General features: G+C 35.5%; 1 protein-coding gene across 1 annotated transcript; it reads right to left on the bottom strand.

Moving 5' to 3' along the window:
- Positions 1-227: 227 nt before the first annotated feature.
- LOC133849278 (fasciculation and elongation protein zeta-2) lies at positions 228-21731 on the bottom strand. Its single transcript, XM_062285229.1, has 5 exons — positions 20610-21731; positions 4052-4494; positions 3759-3974; positions 3595-3684; positions 228-3261 (listed from the first exon to the last, which is right to left on the bottom strand). The coding sequence occupies exons 1-5, from the start codon at positions 21170-21172 to the stop codon at positions 3179-3181; spliced, it is 1395 nt and encodes a 464-aa protein (XP_062141213.1). The 5' UTR covers positions 21173-21731; the 3' UTR covers positions 228-3178.
- Between the last annotated feature and the right edge of the window lie 106 nt (positions 21732-21837).

Here is a 21837-nt window from a genome sequence, read left to right as displayed (position 1 = left end):
AAAAGCTTCGCCAAATACAGAAATATACTGCAATCGCATGCACATGGCTGGTCCTATTCGATTAGTGATGAGGCAATATGTGAAAAAGGCGTGTCAAAAGGCGCTACTTTTCGAATGGATTTCCAATTATAAAAATAAAGATTGATGATATGCGAAATTTATGTAATTATTTAATAAACATTATAAATTTTCATTATTTACATATAACAAATGTCATTTTTTTAAAAATACGAAAATTATTAAATGATTTCTGTTATTTACTTGCATATGAGCAAGGGCGCCATTGAAAGTAGTAAATATCAAAATATACCATAAATTTGCATTTTATTGTGTGGTATATTGATGTCAAAAACTGCAATATACGTTAAATGGCCACACTGTGGAGCCAATTGGAGCCATCCGTAACAGTTTCTATCGAAGTCGTAAAGTTGTGTACACACTGTTTCCCAATTTGAATATTTGTTCTATACAGTTTACTATATAACAAGCAAAGCAAAGATTATTTTTTTCATTATTTCGGCTTACCTCCATTGAAGAAATTCCATGCGTGTACAATAGTTTATCAAGATATTCGTTGAACATCTGACGCACATAGAACAACACTAACTCAGCGTGTTATCGATAAGAATGTTGCGCTAGGATATCGGAAACCATATTTCAATTTGAAAAACGACAAGATTGGCTTTTGTATTTTTGTTTTTATTTAAGCAATTTAAAAGTTTTCCCTTTTTGTATATAGAGCATTGCATTGCATGTATACATATACATTTATTTATATATATAATGCATCTTATTTGTGTTTTTGTTCTTTACTAATTTATCAAATAAATATAATTTCCATACTTTGCTCGCCTACGTTTTCGACATTAACATGGACTCTTCGAATAAATGTACAAATACACTTGAATTACGTGTTGGTTTTTCCTTTTGTTTTCGTTTTATTATATAGCAATTTATTGGTTGCCTTCTTGAGGACCTAAAAAATGTTGTATTTTCTTTTGCTATGAATTTGAATTCGCATTTTAGTAAATATTATGTTTTTGTTTTTATATTTTATTATAAAGCGCGATCATATATCAGATATATCTGTATATATAAATACTTATATGAATCGTAAACATTTATGCATTTTTTTTAAGTTGTTTTTGTATGTGTCTTTTTTGGTAGAGATTTAGTTAATTTTAGGTATGAATTCATATTTTGTTTTGTTTTTGAAAGGTACCTAAGATTTGCATTAAATGTGGTGTGTACTCAAGATTTCCGAAATGTTTTTGGAAAAATATTTTGCTTGCAAGCTTCGGTTCACCGAAGTTAACAAATTTTCATTGATTTGTTTGCTTTTCATATATTTTGTTTTGATGTAGGTGAAATGTGAAACATGATATAAATGTTGTTCATTTTGTTGGACTGTCCGATATAACGGTTAATTGTTTTGCTATTTAATGCAGTTAAAAAAAATCAATAAGTAAAATAATTAGTAAAAGCACTGTGCGCCTGACTGAAATTTAAACTATTTTGTTTGTGATTTTGTTCGATTTTTTTTGTATTTTTTTTTTTATATTTATATATTTTGTATGTATTTTATAAAGTAGATGTAGTTGTAGTTATATGTATACATTTAAATTGAATTCGTATTTGTAATTGTATTTTGTATTTATGCATGTTTGGTAAAAGTAAATAACACAGCGTTTTGCATGCAAATTAAAATTACATTTTAAATCAAAAATTAGTTTTAAACAAAACAAAAAGCATTTTATGGCCACGCACACAACTCGCCACGCTGTCGAGCTAAAAACATGATCAATTTCATTAATGAATATGAATATTCGTATTACACAATAATAATAATATTCGATAATATTTATAATAATCATAATAATAGTAATGTAAATCTTATTGCAGAAATGGAGCGCGTAAAAAGAACGAAATCGAAGTAGAATTGCAACAAATGGAAAACAATTAATTTACACATAGATTCGAATGCATTCAATATACATACAATAATAATCATAATAATAATAATAATAGTGATAGCATAATCATAATCGTAATCGTAATCGTAATCATAGTAATAATATAGAATACAATATAATAAACCTGACGTTCAGTTGAGATGATGATAGCAAAATGCAAACTCGTTGGGAGCACATCTTGAAGCAAGAGCCAAAAAGCGAATTACAATTATATACACACATATTTCTATATATATGCTATATATACTATATAGTCTATATAGATACATATACAGATATTTATATGTGTGTTTGTGGTACGTACAACATACAGGTATATAAACTGGCGCTTAAATTATATCTCTTTTTGATCTCCCTTTTGCTTTCGTTACATACACAATTTACGATTACATGTGTGTTTGTATTATTTAGTTATATAGCAGATATATTGGATGCTCTGCACACTTATGTTTACTATATAATTTAGCCAACTGGCCACCACAAATCAATTGGGTTTGCAGTCGGAAAGCAGCGACAAACACAAACAATTACACTGAGGGGCAAGTCGAGAGAAGTCGAGGAAATTGCGAAAGAAGTGCATCAATTCTCTATATGTATATGGCATTACACTCTACTTATTACACACACATATATCATCATGATCATGATCATTTCAATGTTGAAGCGGGATGGGTGTATACATCTATATATAATGTTGGTAATTGGTAAGTTAAGAATTTCAATAGATTGAGTATTACGTGCAATACTATCTCCGTCTCTATCTCCATCTCCATCTCTTTCTCTTTTGTCTACTTATCCATCTGCTTCTTCGGTTTTGTTGTCTCTCTATCTCTATCTATGCTGCTCGTTTTTCATTTGTTGAGTACTGCAATTATCTGTCTGGTTCCAAGCAGTGTGTTAGCATTATAATCGCTGACTTAATTGTGGCTATGGCTTGAGTTGGGGGTAAGTTTTAGATGGAGGCTTACAGGGTGCTGGTTAGCTGCTGCTGCTGCTGCTTATAGGGTGCTTTGCTTGTAGTACATATATGTATATATATATATATTGTAGGTAATATAACTAATTTTATAAAGTATATACTCGTATAAACACAGACAGAGAGATACAGCGTATTTTTATTGTTGCTTGCTGTTTCATCTTCTATTTCATCTTCCTTCTTGTTGTTGTTGTTGTAGTGTTGTTTATTATTGCAGCTTGACATTTGTTTATGTGGGGCACAGCACTTTCAGTATGTAATCTGTTAGCAGCGTCGGCACCGTCGGACTGTCTTCATTAATGGCCTTGAGTACTGCAACAGAAGATGGTTTTAAGTGTTAATTAGAAATCATCACAAGAAACGTTCAAGAGGGAAGTAGCCAAGTTTAGTTTAGTTTGCTGACAAGTGCATCTCTCTGAAAGTTACGACTACAATACTCTGAATTGAAGTGAAGAGTTCTACTTCTCGTCGTCTATTTCTGTTTAATCTGTCACTTCACTCTTGGCATATTTTTGATTAAAGTTGGATTAAAGCTCTCCTGCTGTCAACTCTATTTATTCTGCTCAGCTTGCAGTCGTCTACTCAGCTCAGCTCTTCCGCTCTTGACAACTTGCAACTTGCAACTCGCAACTCGTGTCCACTTACTTTTGATCAGCACCTGCAGGGACTGATTGTTGGGTGTGCCATTCTCCAGATGATACGGTATGACAGTGGTCAAGTATTTGGGTTCTGGACCTGCAAAAATATAATGTGTAAACATTACTCTCAACAATTTTGAATGTTAACCGGTGGTTGCTGATTTTGTTTACCTTGGAACTTGCCACGCTTCTTCTCGACATGATATTGCCGACGTTTGTTTTGCACCGCAAGCAGCAGCGAGATGAACGAGTTCTTCAGCTCCTTCTCAAATTCGAGCTCATCGCGCAGCGCCAGCTCATTGATCAGTGTCTCGCTCAGCTCCTGGATGAGCATCTCCATCTCCATGTACAGCTCATTCAGCTGTGTGCTGCTCAAATATTGTAGCTCTACAGGGCACAAAAAAAAGAAAAAGATTCTCAATTAGTTGTTGAATTACAATGTTGAGGGACTCTCGAAAACTCACTTTCTGCATAGAGGGGAGCACCGAGCACTTCGCGCGCCTTTTCAATCACCTCGGAGTCACAGTTCTCGGGCTCATCGAGCGGACTTTCGGCCTCATCCATAATGTCATCGATCTCCTTGATGACCTCCTCGACCGATTTGATGGGCTCGTCGACATCACCGCTGAGGCCATTCAATATCAAGGCGTGCATATCCAAATCATTGGCCACCGCCTCATCCTCGCTGGTCAAGTCATTGAACTCATCGCCCGGTGTCTGTGCATCCAGTTGCTGTTGTGGATTCTGTTGCTGTTGCTGTTGGTTGCGTTGCTGCTGTTGCTGCTGCTGTTGCTTTGTTCGATTCTGACCCAGATTTAGGGTCGGCATGTGCATCTGGCGTGTGTACGACTTGGACCAGTCGATGGGCAGAATGTTGCCAAAATTGCCAGTGATGGTCCACCACATTCTGAAAAAGGCAATCAGATTTAACACAATTTAGAATTGATTTGATCTATAAAATTAATTATACTTTAACTACATTTCATCGTTGAATTCTATGCAAGTTTTGAATTTCAAATTAACATTTCTATACCCGCTACTTATAGGGTAGAAGGGGATTATAACTTGATGTCTGCAGGAAATGTGCATATGTATGCAACAGGCAGAAAGAAGCATCTCCGACTCTATAAAGAATATATATTCTTGATCAGCGTCAACAGCCGAGATGATATAGCCATGTTTGTCTTTACGTCCGTACCAACCTAGATCTCAGAGACTATACGGGTTAAAGATATAATCTGATACGCAGATCAAGTTTGTTTCAAATTTCTGCAACGGCCATAACAAACGTAATTTTAAAGGTAGACTTATGGAAAATACAATCATAACATTTTAATATGTTAAGGTGGTCGAAAATTGAAAAGCAGGTACTCAAATATATATATATTTTTTTTTTTGTCCCTGCATCCCATTTTATTTTAATTTCATAGATTTATTTACATTACATTGGCCTGTAATTTTCCACTATATATATAAATTGATCTAAAATTAAAAAGAATTAACTCAATAAGTTTTTCCTATTTTTTCATATAATTGTACTTTAATTTCTTAATTTTCTATCATAATAACTATAGTATTTATGATTTCTGAAGATTTGCTTGCGAGTAGGTAAAAAATTTTAAAAGCTATTTAAACAAGTAAGAAAGTTACAGTCGAGTGTGCTCGACTGTGAGATACCCGCTACCCATTTTTAATAGGGGCAAAATATTGCGGTATTATTTTCAAAATATACCGAAAATACTGAAAAAATACTAAAAATATACCAAATGGTATGTTTGGTATATTGATACAGCACACCATTCAAAATATACCATAGACGGCACAATGTACCAGATTGTCGGCCAAAGCAACTAAGACCCCTAGTAAGTAGGCGTTTTTGACCATACAAAAGTATTTCTTTAACAACTTCCACAATTTTTATCTGATCGTAACCAAATTTTCAGGAATCATAAATACTGTAGTAATTATACTATATACCAAAATTCGCAACTCTAGCTTTAAAATTACGCTTCGATTTTTTTGATTTGCGGGGGCGGAAGTGGGCGTGGCAAAAATTTGAAACAAACTTGATCTGCGTGCAAACATAACAAATGCTGTCGAAAAAAAATTATAGCTCTATCTCTTATAGTCTCTGAGATCTAGGTGTTCATACGGACGGACGGACAGACGGACAGACGGACAGACACACAGACGGACAGACGGACATGGCTATGTCGTCTCGGCTGTTGACGCTGATCAAGAATATATATACTTTATAGGGTCGGAGATGCCTCCTTCTAGCTGTTACATACATTTCCTGCCGGCACAAAGTTATAATACCCTTCTACCCTATGGGTAGCGGGTATAAAAATACTTTTGCATGGGCAAAAGCCGCCAACTTATTACGGATCTTCGTTGCTTTGGCTGGTAATATGGTATATTTGTGCATCTATGGTATGCTTTGAATATAGTGCTCTAGCAATATACCAAATATGGGACTCAGTATATTGAAGTATTTTTACGGTATTTGGCGGGTATCTAACAGTCGAGTACACTCGACTGTAGCTTTCTTACTTGTTGCGATTTTAAGAAACTGATTTGAAATCAACATTCTTGAATCTTATTTAGAAATTTCTACATGTTTACCCATATTGAATAGCAAAATAGAATTTCGTTTTACTAATTTCTTTACCACTTTAAATACTATCAAAGTCTAGTAATTACAGCAAGAATGTTGAATCAGTATTTATGCACACAATAAACATAATAATAAAATGTTGACTACTTCGCCTGCCAAGTCTGTGTCTATATCTCTAAAGTGATTTTGCAAAAAATAAAAAAATAAAAAAATGCGCAAATTTGCGGCACAAAGACGCATTAGCTGCATCGATTTGTGGCACAGTCAGCCTAGTAAAGCAAATAAATAAGTATACGCCATAAGCGCCAGCAATTCGAGAAAATTTACACAGAATTTTGTTGTTGATGGACGAATGCACAAAGAATGTTTTCTTGGATATATACAGCAAATGGATCAGCAAATGGTACAAGTTCCGCCCTCTTCAAGAGCAACAACAACAAAACGCAAAAGGCAATATGCAACGAGTAAGAGTGCGCACAAAAATGCGGGCATACACGACTTTTAGATACTGTGCAAGCAAAGGGTTAAGAATTCAAAACCTTTTATATCGATTAACCCATACACTACTTAATAATATTCAGATCTATATTTTATATTCAATGTAAAACATTTTCTTTCACTTTACACTTCTATCAACTTTTTAGTATTATTTAAAGATTAGTATTGGAATTAATAATTTAATTTATGTTCTTTCATATTCATTTGTAAAACATTTTATTTTATTTTCTTTATGTAAAATTGTATTCAAATTTATAGTTTTATCAAGTATTTTGTATTGTTTAAAGATTAGAATTTGAATTAATATTATTTTTATTATATTAGATATATATTTATATTCTTTCATATTCATTTCATTTCATTTTAAGGTTTTTCTTCTCTTCACTATTTATATTATTTTACATATATTATATGTATTTATATATACGTCATTCATAGTTAATAATGTTACTAATATTCAAAATAAATGTTTGAAAGTATTGCTAAGTAAACTTTTCATGAATCATATACATGAATGATATACATATGTTGAAGTAAAAATATCAAATAGAGACTAACTGAACATTTTTTTAAAAATTAATTTTAATAGTTATTTTTCTAAAAGTGTTTCACTTAAAAACCCAAAAATGAGTACAAGCAGAACTTCAAATAAAATTACTATAATTACTAAATGTACTTCAAGCACTCACTCCACATAGGAATTACAGGGTATGCAAAGTGCACTCGTTATGCGATTTTTGTGTGGCGCAACGCAGTCGACGAAAAGCACAGCACAAAACTGGCACAATAAACTGCCAAGTACCAAGTACCGACTGCCTGTCAGATGATGACTAGTTATACACTTACTATATAGCACACACTGAACATACGTATATAGTAGAGTAAGTGCCATAGTTGCTGAGTTGTACTACGAATAAGTAGCTGCAGTGCTTCGTAAGGAGTTGTGTTTGGATTGATAGGAAATGGGCGGTGCTGCTTGGCAGATAAAATGCCTCATTAGCTTGCCACAGCACGAGGCGAAATGCAAATGAGATGCAATTAAGATTAAGATTGGAGGAGCAACAGCAGCCGCCAAATGTCAAATTATTATCTTTGCTTCTCTTCACTTCTCCTGTGTTGAGTGCTGAGTGTAGCTCAAGTTGCAATTGGCATCTTGCCCGATTTCACAGAGCAATGCAGAGCAAAGTTTGTCAGACAGTTTGTCTGGGGGCAAACTACGCGAGCGAGATGTATGTAAATTTCTGTGGCACACAATTGCTATCAAATTTCACGATCAATGCCAATCATTTAATTGCTACAGCAGCATTTGCAGACGTTTTGGTTTTGTCTTACTGTCAGTTCACAGCTGTTTGTTGTTGTTTTTCCCATAATTATTCATGCTCTACATTTGAGCAATTGAATGATGCCCTTGTTGGTGTTGTTGTTAGTGTTGCTGCTGCTCTCGTTGATTAGCCGTTGATGATGTGAACGATGCTGTTGTTCATCATCGCGATGATGAGCATTTTGCACTTGAGCGCTTTAACAGCACACTCTCAATTGCCTTGAGCAAAACGAATCGCGCGCTGCGCTCTGAATCTCGCTCAAAGCAAATGCAACGAGCATTCTTTTCGCAACGAGTAACGAGTGTAAGAATTATAGGAATCTGCTGGTGCTGTAATGTTTTGCTCTAAATCTTGCTTAAATAATGAACAACAAAAGACAGCTTCAAGTTGTTACGCTTCACAACGCAACGAGTATTTCCTCTTTCCAAATTAGAGACGAACAAAACGCATATCTACGACGAGTACTTACTTACATTCTAACGAGTAACGTATACTTAACATATAAAAAATACTTTTATATCTGACTAATTTAGTAATTTCCACTGCTGTAATGTTTTACTCTAACTCTTTCTAAATTAGAGATGAACAAAACACATATCTACGACGAGTACTTACTTACATTCTAACGAGTAACGTATACTTAACGTAAACATGCATTTATTATACTCCGAATACCATTCGTAAACTAACGAGTAAATAGTTTACAATTCAATATAAACGAAATTGAAATACAATTCTAACGAGTAATAATAAACAACATAAAGTACCTGCCATACTCTGAATTCTATTCATATAATAACGAGTAATTAGTTGGAATATTAAATAAATTTCGTAACGGAAATTAATCGCTGTGCTGATTCCCAAAAAGAGCAGAAACTATTTGCAAAAGCCCGGTGACAATTTTTATGAATAATTATGAAAAATACAAATGCAGCCACTAATGAGTTGCCTAATCGGGAATCGTAAATAGTTTTCTAGGAACACCGGAAATGCTCAATGACAAAATGTAGAAGGAACTGAGAGTCCAAAGTGTAAAGGAAATGCTAAAATTGTGCCATATATGTTAGAATGAGATACAATCGAATATCGCTACTCTGACTGTCAGTTCAGCGGAACGACAGATTGAACACGAGATCTTTCTTTATTCTTGTGCCAATTTCTGTCGATATTCATGACGTTCGTGTAAGGAATTTATGGTATTTCCTTATATATCATTTTAATGTTTTTGCTTTCATTTTTTCCTCTTTTCTTTTGGCCGTCTGCTGTTTTCATTTGACTGGAAATGAATTATGTTTTTACTTTGCTTTTCAATTTGTTGCCATTCATTTTTTGTTGGCAACACAAAAATAGTGTAAAATGGAAAATATTAAATGCGCTTCTTTCGAATTGTGAAACAAATTGTTGTGAGATTAAAACTAAATTGAGATCTGTCATAGAATAGTGTAGTAATTCATTCTGGCAAATCTATCAAATCGAAAGCAAATCTAAGTATACACGATTAGCTCATGAACAAGAAGAAATATATATGTGTATATATATCTGAATGATTGGGTATAAACATAACGTTACCAATTAATAATACCCTCTAAATTGTTTACACAAACAAAACCAAAATAAATAAATCAAATTTTTGAAAAAGACAACAGCAGGCAGACTATAAATGATGGACTTAGTTATACCCTGTACACCAACAAGTTTTAAATATGGCAATATTTAAAGTTTTCGAATTTATAAAGATGCAATTGACATAAAAACTTTGCAATTGCATTGAAAAATTATACTACCCGTCCAATACAATTACAGGGTATGCAAAAGAGCAACAACAAGTAAAGGCCAAAGATGAAAAATGTGCGAAACAAGCGAAGCGCGCAAATCGTTTGCGACACTCGGAAAATGCGTCAGGTAAATAAATATCTCCACATTCACACACACACACACACACACACACACTCGCACCTACACACAACAGCATCTATATATGTATGTTTAGCTATATTTTTGTATATGCACACGTACATAAATGGTGCATGGGCTGCTGTTAATGTGAATGTAAATGTGGATGTGTCGAGGCCGCCATATAAATCTTGTTATGTAGGTCTTTAAAGCTGCATATACACAAGAATATATCTGCCATCGTCGCAAGTAAATACATATGGATTATATATAGTATAGCATAGACTATAGTCTTTGTATTTAGTTTGTGGGCTACATTTTTGGAGCGACACGATCAGTGGGCGACGCAATGCGACGCGTTCAATCGCAGACCACAAATCGAATGAATTATTTTCAATGAAACAAACTCGTGTAATTAGCTGATTAAATGCTCAAAACACTTGACACTGCAACGACCACCGAATACTCTGTAAATCATATTTCTAAGATTTCGATCTTGGAAAACTTGCAAGCAGATGATCACTTAATATTATAGTTATAAAAGGTACTTTAAAAAATATATATTTTTCATCTCAAAATGATCATCTACTTTTTCGAACTTCTTTCAACTGAATAATAAATTTTTTACTAAGACAATTTATACTAAGACATCAATTTACAAAATACACCAATAAAAATCGATTAATATGAAATATATTTTTTACTAAGAAATCTTTGTTCTTAAATTTACAAATTAAACAAAAAAAATTATAAAATCTTTCTTTTAAAATTTCCATTTTCTTTTTTTTTTTACTAAGAAATCTTTGTTATTCAATTTACAAAATTCACATAAATATTTAAAATTGTGCTCTATAAATTTCCATTTTAATTTTGTAATCTGAAATATCTTTTTTACTAAGCAATTTTTGTTATTACATTTACATATGTAAAAAATAAATATCAATTCTGCTATAAAAAAGTCAAATTTTGTTTATTCTGAAACAAATTTTTGTTATTAAGTTGATCAAATCTTGATTTAAAAATATATATCTTCTAAATCTTAGAAGCTGAAGTATTTTTTTTTTTACTAACTTCCACTTTATAACTTTTTTTTATGCTGCACTTAATTACAAGCTCTAGTATTTAATATTCCTGAGCATCATTATCTTGTTTCTCGAATATTTCTGGTTCTTGGAAAACAATTTAAGTTTGACAGCGCGAAATAAATATAAAACTCTTTTAATAGCATATAAAATTATGGGGAATGAGCAATGTGTCAAGCATGATATCATTAATCGAGCTGGTCCACTTTAATGATTCGAAATAGAACTAAAACACTGAACTAAGAACGCGAGAATACAAATTCCACATCGAGGCAGAGTTTCGTTTTTCTTCCACATTGGATTGAAATTTCCATCATCGAGCGAAGCAATTAAGAGATTTCGCCTGGCAGCACAATAATTCTTAATTATTGGAGTGTAGAAAGAGAGAGAGAGAGAGAGAGACGAGATGGAAGATGGGAACACACTTATCATAAGCGTGAAATCAACGCAATGTGATGCTGATTGAACCCTGAACTCTTACGACATGATAGCGCCAGCCTCTGTTTGATGATCGATCCGTCGTTATCTTCTTCTGGCTTCTAACCCTGACCGATATGTCTATCACTCTCTCTCTCGCTCTCTCGTCCTCTCGCTGCCTTCCTCTTTCTTTCTCTGTGTTGATGATATGCATGGCGCATCTGTCGTCTGACGTCGAGATCGGACAATTAGCGGCTCAATTTCAATTTCCGAGCAACGCCCACGAAATGAGCTCATTCCCCCAACTCATTCCTAAAACTCGATTCCTATTCCTACATTCCACAATTTCTTCACTCCCCTCTCTCTCTCTCTCTCTCTCTCCATACGCGTATAAATATTTTAATGAATTTTAATTGCGGTACTTAGATAACGCAATCAATTTGTGTGTGTTCAACTGATGAATCAGTCATTTCAGACAGTCGCTGACCAAACGACATGACATATTTTCAGTTGATCTTCATTACGTTTTGCTCATCATCATTATGAATACACTCACTCACACTCACACTCATTCGCTATTCACTTGACTTTACTTCATTTCGCCCACGCGGCGTTTTTGAATTTTATTTTATATTTTAATTGGGTTTTACTTTTTTCACATTATTTTTTTTTTCTTTCTTATTTTACCTTTCTTTCTATTATTACTTTTTTCATTTTGTAGTATTTTTGGACTTTGAATTTCCGTTTTTTCCCCTTAACATTATTAATATTATTATTGTTGTGATTATTTCTTTGTGTCGTAAACAACTTTCTAAAGATGCTGCAGTCTGGCAACTAACTTATTGTAGGCACTGTAGCTTCAGCATTTAATCTGCGCTTGGGAAAAAAGGGCTTCAGAGATAGCACAAAAGTTAGACGCATTTGCTGGCAACGACTGTAAAGCAAATTGAGATTGCTGTAATCTATAGACTCAGCCTTTACATTTCTCCCTATCAGCGAATTGCTCTTTTCAGAACGGAAAATATTACAAAAGCTAGACCAACAAATTTATGGAAAATAAGAACAACAAAAGCTGATTCCATTTATATCTGCATTCGCTTAATCTCTCTTTCTGGGGTAACAAATTTGTCATTAGGAAATTACCATTAATAATAATGTGATTAGTTGTATATTCAAATTGCTAAAACAGCAACAAAATATATATATATTTATAGTATTTTCCCTTCTATAATAAAAAATTGTATTAAAAAACTAAAAAGTATAAATATATTTTATTGGTCTATCTTTCTCAAAAATATTTTAAAATTAAATTCCAAATTTATAAAATTTATTTCTCTAGTGAAATAAAATTTATTTAAAATCAAATTTAAAATGTATAAAAAATATTTTATTGCTCTGTCTGTCTCTAACCTTACAAATTAAATTTATTTTAAATTAAAATTAAATTCAACATTTATAAAACATATTTCTAGTCTTCTTTCTTCACTAGTTAAATAAAATGTACATAAAATTTAGTTCAAATTTTAAATGTACATATAAAATATACTTTATTGATCTGTCTTTCTCCAACTTCAAAATAAAATATATTTAAAATTGAAATGATTTTCAAAATGTATAAAAGTGTTTAATACAAATATATTGAAGATGAAATTTAAAAATTATTTCATTGCTCTGTCTTATACTTCCTGCTTTTATTTGTCTCTCAATCTTCACTCTCTTGTTTACTTTATCAACTGCTTTGTTTTGCCTTATCACTCTCAAAATGTTTCCTCTTCAATTTGATTACAAATCATAATTAAATGTTCAAGCTAATTTCGAGTTTGATCATTAATTGGCAATCAACATTCCAGTTTTATTGATTCACCCGATTATGCACGAGTCTCTTGCGATGTGCAACACTTTGTTTGCAGCTTATGTTTTGTTTTCTCTCTCCCTCTCTCTCTCCATCTCTCTCTCTCGCTCTCTATGACTGTGTTTCTTTGTGGTTTGCGCAAACGCTTGAGGATTGGCTTTGGCTTTGGCTGCGGTTCGTTCACACGACTCTTTTCACTCAAGCGCAGCGCCAACATTCACATGTTTAAAAAAAAACACGATATGAAACTCTGGATGCCCTTTAGTTGAGTGAAAAGTGTGAAAACTGTTGAAATTATTTAAATATATACTCGATAATTCCACAAATTATGAATTCCTAAAAACTCAACGATTGAAAAACGTCTTTGAAATGTTATTTATAAATTTAGGTATAAGCGATGACATAGAGTGTTGTGCTTGGCCCCCTTAAAGAAGAGTAGCCAAGAGAGCAGGAAAGACTTCATTTCATTTTATTGTGCATTGTGCGAGTGTGAAAGTTTTCTTGTTGTTTTTTATGTATTTTTGCTGGGCGCAAAGATGATGATTATACACACAAACGCTCACACGCAAATATACGAAAAAAAAAAAGCCGAAACCAAAACAAAACAAAGCATCTGAGGCTTTAGGTACATCATGAAGAGTGTAACTTAAGCCGAAACCGAAACCAAAACCGAAACTAGAAAAAAAAATAAAACTCAACTAAAACACAAAATGCTGCGGTGGCAAACACACTTCAAAAGCATTCTAAATTTAGTTGTTCACACTTTGCGTTGGCAAACCAACAAATTTTCAGATACACAATGCTGCTGCAGTCGCCTAAAGATACACACATCAGCTACATCAGATACGCATCTGATAGATACAAAACAAAATGGGGACACAGTTGACAATTTGTGTGTGCGTGTGTGTGTGTGTGTGTGTGTGTGTTTGCTAAAGTCCCTCAGGGGGTGACATTCAAGGTTGATTAAAAGTTGTTCCCTTTTTTTTGCTTTTTTTGTTGGTTGTTGTGTATGTAAAACTATATTATTTTTATCAAATTTCGCCTAGAAAAGTGTGTGGCTTCAGTTGGCCTCATTTGATGCGTTAATTATTTTCTTTGCGCGCCAAAGAAGCGAAGTCAGCAGAGGGCAAGCAAGATAGCGGTGTGTGTGTGTATGGCTTCCATGACAGCGTTAACAACGCCAACGAATTGCGTTTTGTTGGCAGTTATGTGGCCCATAAATAAGCGGCCAAAACGGCCCAAAAACACACACACACACACACACAGTCGAACACACCAAAACCAACAACTAGACGAAAAGGCAATCAATGTAACGTATCTGCAAAATACACAGCTAATGATCATTAAGTGCCAAAAGCAAAGCAAGCCAAAGCACACAATCTACACACACACACGCACACACACACACACACACGCCCTTCGCACACACTTTAAGACACTCTCACAACATACTTGAAGCAAAGTTTCTTGCATTTATTTGAAACCCATTTGCAACTTGTCGCTTTTCAATTGTCAAACTTTCTTTTTATTTATGCTTTTTTTTCTCTCCAGTTACAATTTCCCTTTTGCTGCAACTGCTTCGCTTTGCTTTCGATTGCATTAGCTAATTTATTATGCAACCTCGTCATTGATCTCACTCATTTCCCTCTTTAAACTTCCAGACAACTCTTGTCGCGTCATCCATCTACACTTTAATTGCTAATGAATTGCAAATTTACTGCGTTCCCAACTTCACTTTTGTTGTCTGAGTAGTAGTAGTAGTATGTATTATGCAAGAGTAGTAGATAAATTCCTGAATTACTGTGCTACTCTATGAAATTGCAAAACTTCTTGTTTATCTGTCTTTCTCAGTTTTGGCATACAATTTACATTTATTTAAAGTATTAGTTCTTTTGATTGCTAATCAATAGCTAGTTAATGTAGAAATTTTCATTCCTAACTTTCTTTCTTTAAAGAAATAAAATACCATATTTATATTTCGGTATATTTCAGTATTATTACTCATACAATACATTGATTTGGTATATTTAACACACAATAATAATAATTAAAAGAAATAATATACCTAATATACGCTTCGGTATAATTTAGTATTATTTGGAATATCCATTTGGTATAATTAACTGATAATACGACACAGTTGTGCTTTTATTGCTTGTTACTTTTATTATTGTATTTTTTTCAAGAATAAAATACCAAATTTACATTTCGGTATATTTCAGTATATTTTAATATACATTAATTCGATATATTTAACTGATATTAATATTTTAAAGAAATAAAATACCAAATACATATACGCTTCGGTATAATTCAGTATTATTTGGTATATTTATTTGGTACAATTAACTGATAATAACACACAGTTGTGCTTTTATTGCTAGTTACTTTTATTATTGTGCTAGTTAAAGTACTAGTGTCTAACTTTTTTTTTACAGAAATAAGATACCAAACATACATTTCGGCATACTTCAGTATTTTGTATTATTAATTTGCTATATTTAAATGATAATACCGCACTGTTGTGCTTTTATTGCTGGTAACTTTTATTATTGTACTATTGATTGATTGATTGATTTATTCATAATATCATGTCCCTAATGTTCATCGTGTAATCCCAATTGCTTCCGCAGCAACTGAAATTGCTTTTCATCCAACTTATCCTTGACTTCCCTATTATATGTTATGTATGCAATTGACGTTTATTAAAACAGCATTGTCTCTCCTCTAATGGCATTTTATTGTTATTATTTTTTGCTCTGCCATATAATAAATTGCATGATAATCGAATTTGATTTTAATGCAATTACCTCTGTCAATTGCTTTGTTTTTCCTGCAGCAATTTTCCAGTCTCTCGACATGTTGAGAATCATCACATCATCATCATCATCATCATCATCGACGTTGAATCGAGTGCAGCGAAAAGTGTTGAGTGAAAAAGCAGCTGATGACGATTGACCTCGATTGTCATTTCAAGGACTCGATTGATGGTGTGAAAACCTGGGGCGTGCCACATGATTGAAGAAGCAGAAGCAGAGCGACGCGTGCCAATTCAATTTCGTCTCAAACCCCTTTTCAATTTCTTATTCAATTTTTATTCATATTCGAAAGGAAAAAACGAAGCGCAGCATGCTCGACTTGACGCTACCCGTCATTGTATACAATTGATACTTTGTGAAATATTCCGCATTCCATATTCATGCCGGACTAACAACTCGAATTGCCGGGTATAACAAAAATATAAAACAAACTCAACGGTTTTGGCTCCGTTTTGTTGCCGCCGGCTTGGCGTTGTCCTTGACTGTGTTTATGTGTGTATGTTTCTGTGTGTGTATGTTTCTCTACTTCTCACTCAAATACTCAAAATGTTGTTTACTGTTGTCGTTGTTTGTGTTGTGTTGTTTTGTGTTGCTGATGATGTAATAGCCTGCGGCAGTCAACTTGTCCAATTCACAGTCGATTCGCAGTCGTTTTTGGGTGTGCTCTGTCTTCCTCAGATACATATTAGTCATTTGTATCTCAAGCTCAAGCTGAAGTTGAAGTTGAAGTTGAAGCTGTGGCTGTAGCTATGACAGTGCCTTATGTTTGGGCCTCGCATTCAATTAGCTGGCGAAAGGTTAATGTCCTTTTGCAGTTCGCTGCAGGAAATGACTTTCAAGCAACCCCCAAGACCCAAGACCAGTCAACCCCAATGACAATTAAGCCTCGGGAACCAAGTGGAACCGGAGGAGGCCTGTCAACCTTATGCATTCACATGTGTCACATTGTTTCCTTTATACTCTCTCTCTCTTTCTTTCTCTTATGCTCACTCGCTAACACGCATACGCCATGTTGTGCGGCCTCAGGCATGACTCATACGACCCGGGGGGATGTCATTAGTTGCGAAACTACCCCCAGTCTATATTTATAGCACATACAATTTGATTATTGCTGCTGTCCAGGATATGTGTTTGCTGCATATTTTCAAGGCAACAACATCCCGTCACTCAATTGATTATTTATAGTTGAAAGCAGCGAGCCGACGCCTTTCATAATTGATTAAACCGAATGGAAATTTGAAACCCCCCCTCAATTCTGTTGTGTGTGCTTGACTTTAAAATTGATTATAACTTGGCTAATGTATTGCGTAATTTAGTTGAGCCTTACAAGGGTTTCCTCCACTGCACTTTCCAAGTGTAAAGTTGATCAAATTAATGCGTCAAGGCAAAGTTCTTAACTACACAAGCACAGCCAACAATTTTGGTAGTCTTAGCTCTTTTAGCCACTGAACTGTAGCTGACAAAGTACGCGGACAGACAGCCAGACAGACTGCCCTAGGCTGCAGTGTGACCAGAGCAGAGCAAAGCAAACACAACAACCGGCTTGGGAAGAGAGAGAGAGAGAGAGAGACCGCGATAACTGCGGCACAAGTCAAGTTGTCAGCGCATCTTTGAAAACGAGTTTTGTTATTGGGTTTAGCGGCAACTTGAGCTGAGCTGCATTCCGGTGGCAGGATCTGGCGACAGGACATTGAACTTAACGGCAAACTAGGTCGCTTGCCAAGGCATGCGCCCAGCTCAAGTTGCAGCTGTAAGTGACAGTTATGAACAGGCTGCGGCTGCGGCTGCGGTTGCCGCATGCGGCAGCCACAAAATGTATTATCAACAACTGCAGCGAGAAGAAATTGCTAAGGAAAGAAAAAAACAATTGTGAAATGTAAAATGAAAAGCAATCGAAATGAAAAGTTGCTGGCTGGCCAGCTGGTCAAATCAAACGCTTAAATCAGTTATGTCAACGCGTTGCAACGGGACCAAAGGGGTTGGGGGGAAGACGTATTGTGGTCGCGTGTCCCACGCGTCTCTCATGCAAATGGCTGTCAATGACAGTTAATAGAAGAGAGAAGCAAAAAAAAAAAAACCGGAAAGTGGGGACCACAACAAGCAACCGATTGCCTGCCTGACTGACTGAATGCTTTGGCCATATATGCGACGCGTCGCAACGTTGCATGGCACATATGGTCAGTCTTTAAGTGGCACAAATGCGGCAACCGTTGTTGTTGTTGTTGTTTTTTAGTTTTTCGTGTTGTGTTTTTATGTCGCCGCCGCATGCAACGATGCCAAACAATACACTACACAAACAATATTAAGTGGCAATAAAAGCTAAAACGAGCAAATTTAATATTTATGCATCCATATGTATGCCCACAAATCGATCTAATCACAGTTGGCCATCGCTATAACGAGTCTCAATCATTTCATTTTTGGCATCAAAGCAACTAATTTATGACACAAGTGCAGCTTTTAAGAAATGGGCCAACAAAAATCATAAAGTACATAAATAAGTTATTATTATAATTAGATTTTAATTTGATTAATTTCCTGCTATCGAAAACATAAAAAACCTTGTTCGGTAAATTGCCCTTTGCTATAACTAGTCTCAAGGGATTTACTTACTAATCATAAATACACAATTTATTAATCTTGACCGATTTAAAAATAATTTCGCTTTTTTAGTTCTTTTATAATAGTTTCTAAGTACATATTCGAGAAATGAAATTCAAAACAATTTTCTTTTATATGTAAATTGGCTAACATCTGAATCGATCTAAGCTTCGTTCAGTTCTACATTCCAGGTATTCGTTCAGTGTATTCTTAGCCAAAAGAAAAAAAAAAAAGAATCTGCATTTGCTGTTTTATTTTTGCCGTTGGCAGACGTATTAAACGTGTTCTTGCTGCGTTCAAAAGCAACACAGAAAACAAATTAATCGCGAAATCTAAAGCCACAGTCTGAGCTGACAAAAACCTTTCCATGCAGCCTCTTTAGTACTTTCGAGTTGCAGACCTTCGTCAAATGCGGCTGCTGGAAGCCATGCACACACACACGCACAGACACTCTCGCATTCTTATACATAGAATACTTGTCGAGCGACCTTCGTCGAGAGCAAGTGAGATGGCAGCATTTGACTAATGGGTAACGTAAATATTGACAAGTGTTTGGTTCAAGAGACGCACTCTGCATTTAATGCACAGGTAAGCAAGAACAAAAGCACACAAACGAAACAAATGCATAACAAACGTGACAATTACAGTTATGACATTGAGGAGATGCATCAGCGCTTTTCAGTGCGTAAAGCGGAAGAGAAGAGTGTTAAAACAGCACTCCAAGTGCAGGGAGGGTGCCAAGTGGGAGGGAGGAAGATAGACGACAGGCGTGGGAAGCTTGCAAAAACAAGCAAAGAGCAGAGTCAGTGTTGCCATATGCTTAAAAGAAAATAATATGAATGCAGTGGAATAAATTCGGCATTTTACTTTCAAGACGAAGTGAATGTTTGCTTTGCCTAATTATTATTCATATTGGCGTGATGAATATGAATATGAATATATATTATTTATCACGGCAGCTATATGTGTGTGTATATAAATGTGCATTCCAAATAATTGTTTATTTGCGCGCACACACTAGTACACACACATTGCACGCGATTATCAAATTTATTAGCTGATGTCAGCGACTGGCGACACAACATTGTCCAAAATAAAAATAAAAAAAAACAACAAGAGAAAAACAAAAACAAATTTGTTTCGCTCAATTTGCATTGTACAAGCAGCGCGAGCGAGAAAGTAAGTGTCGAAAGCTCACTTGCTCTGCTCACTAACTAGCTAGCTAACTTGCTCACTCTTTTACGCGCTTCCTTAGACTAGAAAGCTCCACTCCCCTCTCTACTCTATGTTCTCTCTATTAGTGGACACTACTCTAGGCAAATGCACTTTCCAGTGTTGTTTTTTTGTATCAGCGGTCAACTCGCTCTTTCAACAGCTGCTGCGACTGCACATTGTTGTTGTTGCTATTCTTGCTCCTCATTTTTATGATTTACGCATGCAATTGGCTGTTGAGTGTGAATTGCTTTGCTTGACAAACGCCACTTGGCGCTGATTGCGATTTCCCCCCCGATGTGTAGTGCGTACGTGATGAATGCGGGGGGTGGCTGCTGTTTCCGCTAGATGCTGCTGGTCAAGGGTTGTTTTTGTGGGCTGTTGCTTTCAGTTTTAAGCTAAACCTCGATGCAAATAATGCGTCTGAGAACGCCGTTCACTTTTATCGATCCAACAACATAACAACCCCCTCCTCCTCCCCCTTCGCTACCAGGATTACGTCGTTATATGGCGCCAGGGTGGGCGGCAAAAGGGGGGTTGAAATTGAGACATGCGCAGTTAGCAAGCCAAAAGTAAAATAGAAATCGCGCAATGCATTTTATATAACTAATGAGATGTTGCAAACCGGTTTGCGAACCACTCCAAAAGAATATTAAGCATAATACTCCATTTTTACTATACGTAGTATCTATAAAAAGGCTGTACTCACTGGCATTCATTCATAATCTCCTCCTGACTGCGCACTTGAACCGGCGCCAACTCCTCAACGTTCTCCTCGTAGTTGCCAAAGCATTTCGTGATCTTCTCATCGAACGTATTCACCAAATCCTCCAAGCTGCCCCCAAATGTCTCCGTAAAGTTATCCACATTATCGCCGTTACGCTTTTCCAATCCATCGCCCAACGTTAGACCAGCGGCCACATCGTTTAATCCCAAATCGCCATTGAGTAAATTGAGATTATTGTGCGTATTGCAATTGGGACTAATGTTGCCACTGCCGGCTGCAGTTGCTGCAGCTCCAACACCATTTTTACTAATGTGCGCATCACGCACAGCATCCTCGAGGAGACGCAACTTCTCCTGTTGTTGCTGTTGCTTCGTTGCCGCATCCTTGATATTCCGATTGGAAGCGTTCAAATTCAAATTAAGTGTATCATTGAGCACATTCTGACTGGAGATGAAGTCACAGCCGCCCCATTCGTCCGTCTCCTCGAATTTCGCTAATGGAGCCTCGAATTTTAGCTCGGCCATTTTGGTGCCGAGGTCACGCATGGCACGCGGGACACGCTGAGGGGGGTAGTGTTGAGGGTACGAAGTAGGAGTCGGAGCTAGCAAAGAGTTGTTGTTTTGCAAGATTTGTTGTTGTTATTCTCCTTTTTCAACCCACACTCACACACAACGGCCGCTCTCTCACACTCTTGCTCTCTTACTAATTCCCGCTCTCACCTGTGCTGAAAATATTTTTTTGCAACCCCTAAATTTTTGCACTTGTCACCCACCGCGTCTTCTACGGTCTGTGTATGTTGTTTTTGATTTTGCAAATTTCCTTTTTCACTTGATATTTATTTCTTCGCTTGCATTCACAAACAAAAACATTCGAAAAAAAACACTTCGTTGTTCGCTATCCGCGACCCGTAAAGCGCAAATGTGTCGTTTGCGTATGCAACTGTTTTATTTTTCTTCTCTTTTTTGATGATGATTTTATTACGATTTAATAACGAACGCTACGCTTGTAGTAATGGTGAGTGCACGTAAACGCAAATAAAATAAACACAGCGGCAGTCTACGAAACGCGCAACACGACGGCAACGACAAGACCAAAACACGACGAAAGTTTTTTGCGACTATACAAGAAGAGTGTGACCGCATGCGGCCAGCAGCCAAAATGTCCAGTAACGTATAAATACTGTGCTTGGTCACACAGCATACGCAAATCA

Source organism: Drosophila sulfurigaster, chromosome X, assembly GCF_023558435.1.
Source record: "Drosophila sulfurigaster albostrigata strain 15112-1811.04 chromosome X, ASM2355843v2, whole genome shotgun sequence".
NCBI lineage: Eukaryota > Metazoa > Arthropoda > Insecta > Diptera > Drosophilidae > Drosophila > Drosophila sulfurigaster.
The sequence above is the reverse complement of the archived record's forward strand: the minus strand, read 5'-3'. Positions and strand labels throughout refer to the sequence as shown.